Genomic DNA, 12966 nt, shown 5'->3' on the forward strand with positions numbered 1-12966 from the left:
GCATCTAAGCGTATTATGGGATGTCATCAAATGTCGTTGGCAGATCATTCACCATCAAGTTAGTTCAAAAGTTTGCAGTTCAAATATTCTGCTGCTTTTCCAAGCCTTTTTACTTTCTTTTCTTCTCTCATCACACATTCAAGCCCCCGGTGTTCATGTATCATTTCAATCTAAATTCTTCACTTTCTTCTTACACATTACATTTCAGCATAGCAGTTTAGCGTCAGCTTTTCAGCATAAAGCATTCCCACTAGCAATTTCTTCAGGAATTGCATTCTCTAGTTGTAATTGCAACCTTCTATGCCCTGAAATTACCTTGGTGAGTTTAGTTTGAAGGTGAAATATCTAACTAACTCTTTCTTTGGTTTGAATTTAGTACGCTTGCAGCGTGATAATAATGTATCTTATTTTGATCATGCAACCAAAAGAGGAAAGGGCATGATTGGAACTAGTCACTGAGATAATAGACCTCCGCTGAGGCTGTTTACATAAGTGAAAAAATAATGAGTTCATTCGCCCTGTGTAATGAAATCCACTTCAAAATTGTTAGTTTTTTGGCCCAAGCTACACCCTTTCAGACGTTTTATGCAGTACTGCTGACAGAAACATACAAACCAACAAACCAAAACTCTATCATATAAACACCTTTTTAGGCGGTGGTGGCGAAGTCCATAGGGATACAGTAGCTTCTCTGATGCCTTATAGGCTTGAAATTATGCAACAAAGTTGAATATTGAGTATTTCCTGCCCTATTCCAAATATTATATTCCATTAAAAAGCCCCATCAATCAATAGTTATGCACCAACAAGTAAACCACCCAATGGGCCTATGTTTTTTTTATTATATTTCAGAGACAATATGTTGTCAAATGGTTGGAAATAAATTGGAATTGCAAATTGTACAATGAACAATTGCAGTAATGTTGTTGCTAGCTGCAGTAGGCAAGGCAAGTTTATTTATATAGCACTTTTCTGTACGCGACAATTCAAAGTGCTTTACAAAACAAATTAAAATACTTTTTATGAATAAATACAGTAAAAACACATTATATAAATGGCATTTTACAACAGGCATTACAAAGCAAAGATAATAAAATAATAAAAATAAACACCACAGGTATACAATACATGTTTAAAAGGCATACTGTACAGTACTATGGTAAATGTGCAAAATAACTTTACAACACTGGCTACTGTTTTACTGTTTTGTATTTGTAATTATGGTCAGAATGGCTGTCGTTCAGCAAAGGTACAGGCTCATTTTAGTGGCGGCTTCAATCTATTGAACCTATAATCTTTTTATGTTTGTATATATTTCTAATCTAGAATGAAGGCAAATTCCCCCCTGAGGATAAATAAAGTACTTCTGATTCTGGATAATGGATAGATGGAAAATGAATAAGTAATGTAATGTAATGAGTAAAACTTGTATATTCTTTACCAATGCTGCTGCTTTGTTTCATTCTGTTGTCTCTTTCTGTGTCATGCTGAGCTGGTAAAACCACACACTTGCAGCAGCCCTGTCGACTGGTCCTTTGAAAACAGCTGTACTTGTACCACAAACGTCACACACACACACACACACACACACACACACACACACACACACACACACACACACACACACACACACACACACACACACACACACACACACACACACACACACACACACACACACACACACACACACACACACCACACACACACACACACACACACACACACACACACACACACACACACACACACACACACACACACACACACACACACACACACACACACACACACACACACACACACACACACACACACACCACGACCCATACGCATGAGTGCAAGATGAGCAGAAACCTCCTCTGATCCTGCTCTTATACAGCAAACTAAGCTCTCTCTGCTTAATGCCCAACAGAAAAGCTCTTTAGCTGTCATTATGCCCCCGCCTCGCCCTGCAGCCCCTCAATCCACGTCCTCCCCTCTCCCCTGACAGCCCTAACCTCACACTCCCTGCCGTCAGCTCTGAACAATACACAACTTTTTGTATTAATCACATCGATACTGTATGGGGGTCCCAGCCTATTTGCCAGTGATTGCATTTTGCTCATCCCACCAGCAGTCGTGAATTACAAATATTTCCTGCTGTAGGGTTGGATAGCAAAGTAATGCTTACTTAATCCAAGCTTTTAATAAGATATAACATAGCTTTAATATCATGTTATAATACTACTACAGTGTTTGTGACAATTGCAGGCTTCCAGTCCAACAATGACATGATACCCAAGATTATCACGTTTAAAATAAAGCCTATGCTTTGGTCTGAACAAATGGAGGAAAGTAAGCCTAACATTGCTTCGGTACGTAGAATTGCATAAGGCTTTGTGGGACTGAAGACATGAACAATCAAGACTTTGTCCCCTGTTTACAGGAAAATAAAAGTCAATGTAACAATGTGTTGTATGTAGAGATATCTTATATATTAAGACCACTAATCTATATATGTATTGTTCTGCTTCTGGATGGGTAATGCCTATGAAGTGTGGTCCACACATCATCCTACAATTGACTTTGAAATTAGGTTTGGACATTAGCGGGACATGCTGACAGTGACTGTCAGCTAAGATGTTTGCTTTGGATGACCAGTTACAACTTCCATTTTCTCCCCTGAAATGCCAATCCTATCTTTGAAACTTCACTGAAGCAGTTTTTCTTTAAGCCATTTTTCTGACTATGGCTCCACATACTGTAGCCTCTGTGAATGTTTCTGACAGACAATCTCTGTGTGTAAAAGGGTACCTCATGTTCAGAATGCTCAGAAGTGATCCTTTAGACATTATCCGACAATAACCTCTCAGAAGACTTCTCCCAACCCAAAACCAGTTCCTTGGATTGTCAAATGTTCAGTTTCAAGGCTAGCAACTTTTACATTTTGTATGTTGTGGTATAGCATAAAGAAAGTCAGATTTGAGATGGTCATAGTTGGGGTTTACATTTCACAGGCGCTTGAGTCTCGTAATATCAAGAGTGGCCCGCCCCTCCCTACAAGCAGATCACGCAGACTGCGTGGGGCCTCACCTCGCGGAGGGGGCCTCATCTTGCGGAGGGAGCCTCATCCGAAGCGCAAATGCGGCGCACCTTTATGCGCTTATGCGGCGCAATTACTGCAAGTTTTTATATAACTCACCCATTTGTATTATATTAAGGAGTAAAGTTACAGAATAAGAGGGGCATGGAAGCATTGAGTGAATCAATGGGAGTCAAACAATGGCGTCTCTGCCAAGATGGCATCGATCAGATCCACCACTTTAACCCTAACCCTAACCCATCACAGAAACGTATAGGTGACATCACAGACAGAATAAGTCTATATTGTATACAGTCCATGGTTCTAATGGATTATGTGCTGAAGTTCCCCGTTAGTAAAAATGTGAAGTGAAACTACCTTAAACTGTTCAAAGGAACTGTAGTAGCAGAAATCCACTGCGCTTCTCAGCACATTTTTTGCGATTTTATCCAATTTGGTGGCAACGCATATTTAACCACAATTATTTAGTGCATAATGTAGAGTTATTTTGATTTGGTTTATAAAATGGGATATATTACTATAGTTTGGATTCAACTCTTTCTGAATCCATTTTGGTTGCTGCTAGAACCGGTACTGTACAGTATGAACATGAAGCGACAACTGCTCAAATTCAAGAGGCGGCTCATTGACTGAGTCATTGATTCATCATGCTCTGTGTATTACAGAGCTGCTGAGAGTGGAGGGGGTCAGCAGAGTTGGCTGATAATTATCTTAAGGTTTATTACCGCAAAAAACATATTTCTCATCCAAGTAGTCATATTAATGATGACAGTCACTTTAAGTTAAAGGGCACCTATCATGCAAAATGCACTTTTGTACGTCTTTTATACATGAATATGTATAAAAGACGCACCAAGTGTCAGAAAACACAACCCTCTCTATTTTCCTCCATACCCAAATCTCTAAAAAAGGGGCTGCAACGGATCTGATAAAAACTGATCCAGATTTGAACACTGTCCTGACGTCAGGAAAGTGGCGCTACGGCTATTGGGCCAACTCTCCACCTATCAGGGGAATGTGGGGTTGGCCATTGCCGCTCGAAAGCGCTGGAGACGCTGTAGTACATATGCCAGGCCTGTAATGCTGCGTTCACACCGGACGCGATGCGAATATTCGCTTCGCTCTAATCGCTCCTATCGCATCGCTCTAAACGCTGGAGTTTCACCGCGGCTGCCAGCTGTGTTTACTCGCATCATTCAAACAAGACGCGCTGGCTCGGGAGCTACAACTACAACAAAATGAACATATTTTACCGTGATTAAATTGTAATACACGTTTCTAAATGATGCCGAAGTAACAACATACTGATACCGGTTAGTACAAACCATGAATTAATGCTTGACAAGTCTGCAGACAAGACGGCAGGCGAAACATCTTTTAAAATGCTTGTTTTTCTGAATGAAGATCGGGTCGACCAGGCTAAGCTAACGTTGTATATGCTCATTCCACACTCATAACAACGGCCTACAGACATAAATAAACCAGCGACTATATTCGCCATGGCACAGACAGTCTGTGGTTTGTACTTGTTTAACTTTTGTCCAGTTTCTGAACAGATATGAGGAGCTGTGAGCTCTGTGTGCTAACTGCTAATAGCTAACGGCTGATGTTGTGTGGTTGAACGACAGTGACGGCAGGCTGAGATCCTCACCGCTGATTGGCTTCCGCGAGAACGCGTCACGTGAATTTGACGCTCGAGGTTGAAAAAATTGAACTCTCGCGTTTAACGCGGCACCGTTCAATCGCCTCAATCGCGTGATTGGCGCCGCGTCCACCGCTTCATGCGCACCGTCGGAGCGAATTCGCGTCTGTCCGCGTCTCTGCATTGACTTTACATGTAATCGCACCGCCCCCAAACATCGCATCGCGTCCGGTCTGAACGCAGCATAAGTGGCGCTGTAGTCTGCCACAAAAGCAGCGAAGAAGACTTCCCGCCCATAGTTACCATGGTTACCCTTCTGTTTATTCTCCGCTGTGGCTTTTTTTCTCCCTCCCCGAGGCAAGCGTTTGCTCCCGCTGCTTTAATTCAATGCAATCCCTCCCCGTCGAGGCAAGCACTGTAATTCTCTCCGGTTAGTCCACCAGCAGATGACAAACACCCACCTCTCCGCCTCTTCCAAGGAACAAGGGGACCGTGCGGCAGAGTTTCAGTTTCAGTTTCTTTCGCCGGTCAAGATGTCCGTTAAAGTTTAAATCTTCCGGACAAAATTAGAAAAGTGCCAGTCAAAGGTCTTCTTTGTTATTTATTGAGCTTTAAAACAAATGAATAACAACTCTATATAATAATAGGCTATAATAAAACACGGAAGACGGAGATCTATTTTTCTCCCCCTCTTCTGACAGCCCAGCAGCTGATCAGAGCACGCTCCCCTCTCCTGCAGGTCAGCTGCAGCTCACAGAATCAGCCCCCTGCAAAAACAGTGGAGGAGAACAACAAATAGAGCGAAATGAGGCATGGCTTAAAATCATGATCTGTTTGGTATTTTGAAAACAGAAACGTATAAATATACCTTATATAGGTATGGCCCTACAATATATAATTTAAATATAGCATGATAGGTCCACTTTAAAGTATTTAACCTGGTGCAAAAACTGTTGATAATTTACAGATGGTCAATTTATAATGAAATTATTTTCATACACTACTTTTTTGTTTCGCCTAATGTTTCTTAACTTATTTACATATAACTCTGTATTTCATTTTTAAGCCAATCGAGATTTGACAATTTGTTGTACCACAGAGATAAGGTAGTGGCAAGAGCCAATGTTATAGGAAGACAGTGAACTCTGTCTCAGGGAAAATATGACCATTTGCAACTTAAAAATCTGATTTTGTTTCCACTTTGATTGGCTCCTCCATGATGATATGTTTGTGTTTTTATCATGTTCTGTTGCTTGTACCTCATAGAATATTTAACAAATGGTACGGTGTCCTTGGGTGTCATGAAAGGCGCCTTTAATAAAATGTATTATTATTATTATTATTATATATTTCTCAAAGAGGGTATTTGCAGTTCCATTGAGTTGTATGTATGTGAACGTCATTTCTAAGGGATATTATTGAATTGTAAGACCAAAGGATTTTTCTGCAGCTCTGTGTGATTATGGCAACACGTCCTCATAACCTAACAACAGAATAGGTTGTTTACCAATGACTCCAAAAATACATATACGACTGTTCCGTAACGTAGTAAAGTGGCAGTTTTAAACATGTTACCAAAGTGAACGCTTAACACAAGCCGGTTACAAGCATGAAATCCATTTGATTAGAGTTAAGGAAAAGATCATGGTTTGGTTTAAACCAATTTTTGATGTAGAATGTGGTTACCTACTTACGTAGGTTTGTAACTCAAGGTGTACATATTCGAATGGTAATCTGAACACAAGCTGCCATATTCACAGAAACTTTCCTCTCTAATTGAAACAACAGCTACAGCTAAAAGGACGCTGGTCGAATGTAAGGGAGAAAATAAACCTTTTTCAAAGTGTTTAAATTCATTATTGTAAACTGTGAAACACAATGCAGACAGAGAATCACATAAATGAAAGGAATTAAAAGTTCCTTAAAATGGCAGCAAAACTATTTGATGCAACATTCCCAGTAAATAATTGCTTTATCAATTTGTTTCCACTGCTATTGTTAAGCATTTAAAACAATAAGAAATATTAGTCAGGTGATGACAGTTTACTCCAAGATAGAAAAAAGGGTTAAACGTTGGGAACCACTGATCAATTTATTGATCACTGATACTGATACAAAAAAAAACGTCATAGCCCTCTAATGGCCGTAGTTACTATACTGAGAGCAAAAGTGGTCGGGAAGGGGTGGATGGGTAAAAAAACACAGGACTTTCACCCAGATAACTGCTGTTTGTGTCCCGCGTTACCCTAACCTCCATATTTAGACTTTTTCAAGTTATGTTGACTATGCTTCTACATAATCTACGTTACAGGTTGTTGTTTTGTTTCACACATTTTTACGTTTAAAACGTGGTAGGCACTCGTTAGCAGAGATGGGGTCGTTACTAAAAAAAAGTAATATATTACATATTACTTTAAAAAAAGTAATATATTACACTACTTCGTTACTCTCTACATAAAGTAACTCGTTACTTTACTCGTTACTTTACTCGCAGGGCCGGCCCGCCCCTCCCTACAGGCAGATCACGCAGACTGCTAAAGTTTCAAATGTTCTCTTTAGTTCAGTTTCCATTGCCGCATAAGACTGATCCAGATAGCTCTGACCATGGCTGTCCTCTGTCTCCTGCTATCTGTATTTTGCGCAGTATATCTCTGAACAATGCGATTTCCTCTACTATGAAGGATGCTACAAGCCTGTCCATCTCTGCTTTGGTTACCGGTCCTCCAAATTCTAAATGTTGCTGCCTCGGAGTCGGCGGCGGCGCACTCACAACATCCTCACTCTGGGTTCGGGGGTCCTTAGCTATTAGCTTCACCTTAGCATGTGTGCTTTGCAGGTGTTTGTTGAGGTTTGAAGTGGTGTTTACAGCAGTGGATAACAGCTTCTGGCCTGGACACAGTTTGCACCTCACCGTCACATTCCTGTCTATGCTTCGGACGAACTCAAAATAATGGGCATACCTCCACCCCTCGAAAGTTATCGCTGACTCAGCCATGTCTATGCAGCACTGCACGTGGAGATGTGGACGTGCAAGTCGCGCAGATTACGTACATATAAACCTGCGGCGGAAACCCCTGTTGTCTGTCAGTGTGATTATGACTGATTTTATAAAAGTAACACGTGTCGGGGCAATGTTAGTAACTGTAGTGTGATTACTGAATTATAAAAGTAACGCGCTACACTACTCCGTTACCGACAAAAGTAACGCGTTACACCCAACTCTGCTCGTTAGTTCCTTTGAAGCAAACACTAGGGGGGAACATCAGCTCATAGAGAACAGCTGTCCACTGATGCACAGGATAGAGGCCAGAGCTTAGCCCGGTGGACACTGCAACCAATACACAGAAAGCCTGTGAAATCAGAACACTTCTGCCAAACTGTCACCCAAAACTCCTGGGTCTTGAAACATGGAGTTTGTTATTTCCTGGCTGTCCTCCTGTTTGTTTCAAATGAACGTTCCCCATCTGTGTTTAGCTGCATCTCCCCCTTTGCTTTGCTTTTACTCCTTGGACAAGTGAAACCAATAATCTATTTACCAAAAACATTGTTTACACCTACGCAAAAATCTCTGGCAAAGCACACCCTCTTCAGGGTCTCATTTCCACAACAGGTTCTTGTTACTTGCTTTGGCGGTCTAAAAGTGAGTGGGAAGGGATTTCTGGCAGTAAAACAGCAGAGATCATCAACAAAAGTCTGTCTTACAGTAGAAGTGAGAATGTGTGGCTTGCATCTCATAACAGATGTGCATAATAACTTTTAGCATTGTCAATAATTTACTCGTTTACAAAATGGTTGTGTTTCTGTTCTCAATTAATTGCACAGTTTTATGCGTTCAATATATTGAACACACAAATACACACCCTTCAACATCAACAACACAATTTCAGAAAAATCCCAAAACCAACATCAGACACTGCAGTTTATAAAAATGTAATATAAAGAGAAAGTTAAAAAAAAAAGTACATGTGTGCATTTACATATATGTTTTCATATAGACATACATTTATATATATATTGCACTGGAATATCACATCTAATAAATAAATAGATTGTGCAGATGAAACAATGAGCCTGTTCCTTCGGAGGAGAAGTGAGTAAAAGTCTCTAGGAGAGAAGCAAATGTCCCTGATTTATGATTGAGATGATTAGTCAGTTTTTCTAGAGGGAAGAGAGCTGACATATGTCGGCTGTGGGGACCTGAAGACCAGACCACAGCAGAAAAATACACTTTTTTTGTCAGAAAAAAACAGAAATGTTGAGTTTGCATAAAAAATGCGTTGTCCAAACCCGAGTTGCCTTTTGATCCGGGGTGACCGTAGCGGGGCGACACTCAGACCGAACCCCTCCTTTGTTCCCAAAAACCTAAGGAGTTCGTTCAGGTCGAGGGTTATACAGTTGAACGGCTTTAGTCTTCCACCCGATATTGGGGCCAGGGAGGCTAAATTACGAGTGCATTTCACATGCCTATGGGAAGGCGGGGAGAGCCTTCCCCACTGGGGTCCGTGCACACTCTACACGGGGTATGGCCGTGTCAACAGCCTTGTTCAACGGCGTGAGTGTGGAGGACATATGCACGGCGGCGTCTTGGTCTACGCCAGGCCTCTTCATAAGGTCTTATCTCTTGGACATGTCTGACTCCTTCTCATCCTCGGTGCTTGCTGGGGCAACACACGACTGGTGAGAGGGGGGGGGCTGTGGGTCAGATGCCTGCATCTGACCCCCCCCCCCCCCTGGGACATAGTGCGCTTATATTTTCCCATGCGCCTTAGGGACCCGGGAAACGTAGTATGCTGTAAACCCCGTACAGGACTGGAGGACGCTCCTCGCCTTCCTCACTATTTTCCATGCACACTCTACACGAGGTAAGCGTGTGTGAGTGTGGGGACCAAAAGCCGGTCAGGGGCAGTGTGATGGGTTGATGTTGTTGAACGACAGGGCGTTTATCCATCAGGGCTCCACCCACTGTAGAGTCCAGTAGAGGGCGGAGCCTGTGTGAAATATAACGGGGGGTTACGTATTGTAACCCTAGTTATATAAGCACAGGCGGAGCCCTCTACCTAGGGGCCCTGTCTTTCCTATGCCGCTCGCTGAAGAGGGTGTAGGATGACAGGCAGGAGGCGTAGCCACCTTATATACTGTGGGCCTGCGCACGCATTCAGGTAGGCTCGCCCCGATTGGCCGGCTACGTTTATGCAACTCAGTATGTGAATGCTCGCATAGCATGGTTAAGGGTAGTATCCATAGAGTCCAGTAGAGGGCTCCGCCTGTGCTTATATAACCAGGGTTACAATACGTAACCCCCCATTTGAATATACTCTTAGAAACATACAGCTCTGGAAAAAATTAAGAGACCACTCCACATTTTTCTTAAATCTCAATCTCTACATATATGGCAGCCATTCCTTTCCAGTGTCTGTTGAAACAAAATGTAATTTTACTGAAAGACTTTCCCATAAATAGTAAAGCGTTTTTACAAAAGGCTTTGTAGTTCAATTATAACGTTTCGAAAGAATCGAACAGGAGCGGCTCTAACCACTGAGCTAACCAGCGGCCCACATCACATTATTTTAAGGGATATACAGTACATAAGGGGGTCCCCGGTATATTCTCTATCTAGTAAGGGCTCCTTTGCTGGTAAAACTACCTCTGGCACTATCTCAGTTTTGATTTGCGGCAATGCAACTGTACCTTTGTTAATTGTGTTTCATAGAAGTTAACCCAGTTTACAGTTCCAGATTTCACCGGTTGATAGTAACACTAGATGGAAAATCCCATGTTATAGGGGTGTGTTGTTTTATAGTTAAATCACAGTATTTGCATGAAATGACTGTGTGTTTGTGAAGACGACTCTCCTGGTGATGTATCTTCTGATCAGGTCAGAGGATTTTGGCCATTTGTATTACTAGCACCCACAAAGATGCTTGTGTTGTTTTTACCTTACAAGTCTTTGTGTGTCTGACTGTGTACAGTTTTTGTCACCACATTGCAAAACCTTGCCTTCACAATCAGAAACACAAGCCGGCTAAGCTGACCAGTCACAGTTCTTACAGTCTTTATTTACCTTCATAAACAGAGTTGCATTGATTTATAGTTCATTTTTAGGATGTACCTACCCAACAAAGCGTATGCACATAGCTGCTGTTCATGGGTTCAATCCCATCGCCTCTGCAGTCTACATGTCCCTAATTGCTCCTGTAGGCATGGCTACGCTATTGAAGTGTATGTCAGCTACTTTGGAAAATTGTAAGCTAAATAAAATGTAATGTATTGTAATAGTAACACAGGCTCACTTCTATAGAGTGAAACAAATTCAAAGCATCCTTTCATGTTTGGCTGAAAAGGAACATTTCAAATGCATGATTAGCCACAGTGAGAGTTAAAGTATAATGCATTGCTACCTGAACTGAACGGAAGAATAAAAAACACTATATTATAATAATGCCTGTAGAGCATTTCATGGCCAAAAGATGCAGGAAAATAGCAGGAGCTTACATTTGAGCCTTAAAGGCATAATTGAACCGTCATCATGTTCCTGCTGAGCCAGGGCTCATCTATAATCATACATTTTATATGCTAGAGAAAAATGGATGTATCTTAATGATGTTGCAGTCAGAGCTCATTTTCAGCTCCGGCACTGCTCCAGACTTGCTAACAATGTCTTGTTCCTGTTAATAATTGTTTTGAATAACATCTACTTGCTTTTCACAAGATTGCTAATGCTCTTCCTCAAATCACGACTGACCGTAATGTGTTTTCTCCTCCTGGCAGGAGGTGAAGTACTTCCAGTTTCCTGGAGAGCTGCTGATGAGGATGCTGAAGATGCTGATTCTGCCACTCGTCGTGTCCAGGTACCGACATCCGCCTCCTGCACGTCATTACTCCACTGACCCCTTCACCTTTGGATAAGCAGATAACAAGTTTTCAGTGACGTACTGTATTCTCTGATTCATGGCCTATTATGTATATACCCAAATCTGCAGGTTCAAAGCCGAGTGAGTGGAAAGGAACGGAAATAACAAAATACCTTTGAGCGTAGATTTCTACACTGCAATTATATATGACTAAAAGTAATAAATATGTTTTATTATATGAATACTTTTACATTGGATGCTACACGCAGTAGGGTTTAAACTAGATTATGCTTTTCATTTAGTTTATAACATTCAGGCTGAGCGAAAATGTAACATATTTGAACTAACAAGAAAAAGGATTCATATATACATGAACCAACTGTCACATAAAGCAGAGCAGGGTGGTGCAGAACACAGGTAGACAAATCTGATAAATACCTTTTATTTTAGGTCATTCAGGCAGGCAAGGGCTAACCAGAGCAGAATTTCAATGGACAATATACTGTAGGCCTAAAACATACAAGCACCAGACAAAAATTAACAAAACATCAGGGCTGTGGTGGCCAAAACAAAATTCAGGTGCAGTAAATATAATGCAACAGCTGACGTTATTGACATGTCTGCCCTGGTAAAACACTTTTTCTGTAAATGGACTACAAAAAGAGCATCTTAATACTTTGCCCCATGCATTATGATTTTGTTTCATGCAGGCTTTAAAACAGTGGACAACCGTGAATAATATATAACTTCATTAACAAGGTTTGAATCAAATTGAAAGGAAATGGTTGGTTGCTCACCTTCCTGTTAATTTGTAGAATCCCAATTAGTAGTACGATTGTATGAAAACATTTCAATGAATAATACTTTTAGCAATATATGTTAGGCCTAAACATCGACTACATCTACTATTCTGCATATCACCGTTCACACAATAATACACGTTGAAATGTAATATTAATAAAATTTAAAAAATGAATAGGAAACACTACCCAAGACATTATACTAGTGCATCACTTTAAATGTTGCAGCCCCATGAATTTAGAGACAGCTTTATCGCCTTTTCTTTTGTAAAGGATAGTTCAGTGTACCCGTAACTAAAGGATTATGAAGGAAGCAACCGTTTCTATCATTTAGAGAGATCCAACAGCCCTGAGCAAAAAATAATATTTGACTGCAACCCAGGACTTAAATACAAGCAAAAATAATCACGAAGACAAGACACAGATGGAGAGGGCAGCAGGGTGATAACACACAGGTGTGGCAGACAATCAGAACGGGCGGGAAATCATAAAGACAGGAAATAAAACCAAATATGACACGGGAGAAATAGTTTGAAGAAAAAGAAAAGCATAAAAGATCAACTAAAAATATAATGACAACATTGCTTC

General features: G+C 41.0%; 1 protein-coding gene across 1 annotated transcript in view; it reads left to right on the top strand.

Annotated features, from left to right (window-relative positions):
• The window catches only part of slc1a7b (solute carrier family 1 member 7b), a 79303-nt gene that overhangs the window by 19113 nt on the left and 47224 nt on the right, over window positions 1-12966 (top strand). Inside the window, exon 2 of the mRNA XM_034140780.1 lies at window positions 11496-11575. Coding sequence (XP_033996671.1) covers window positions 11496-11575 — 80 coding nt within the window. The remainder of the gene's footprint in view (window positions 1-11495; window positions 11576-12966) is intronic.

This window comes from Trematomus bernacchii, unplaced genomic scaffold (genome assembly GCF_902827165.1).
Source record: "Trematomus bernacchii unplaced genomic scaffold, fTreBer1.1, whole genome shotgun sequence".
Taxonomy (NCBI): Eukaryota; Metazoa; Chordata; class Actinopteri; order Perciformes; family Nototheniidae; genus Trematomus; species Trematomus bernacchii.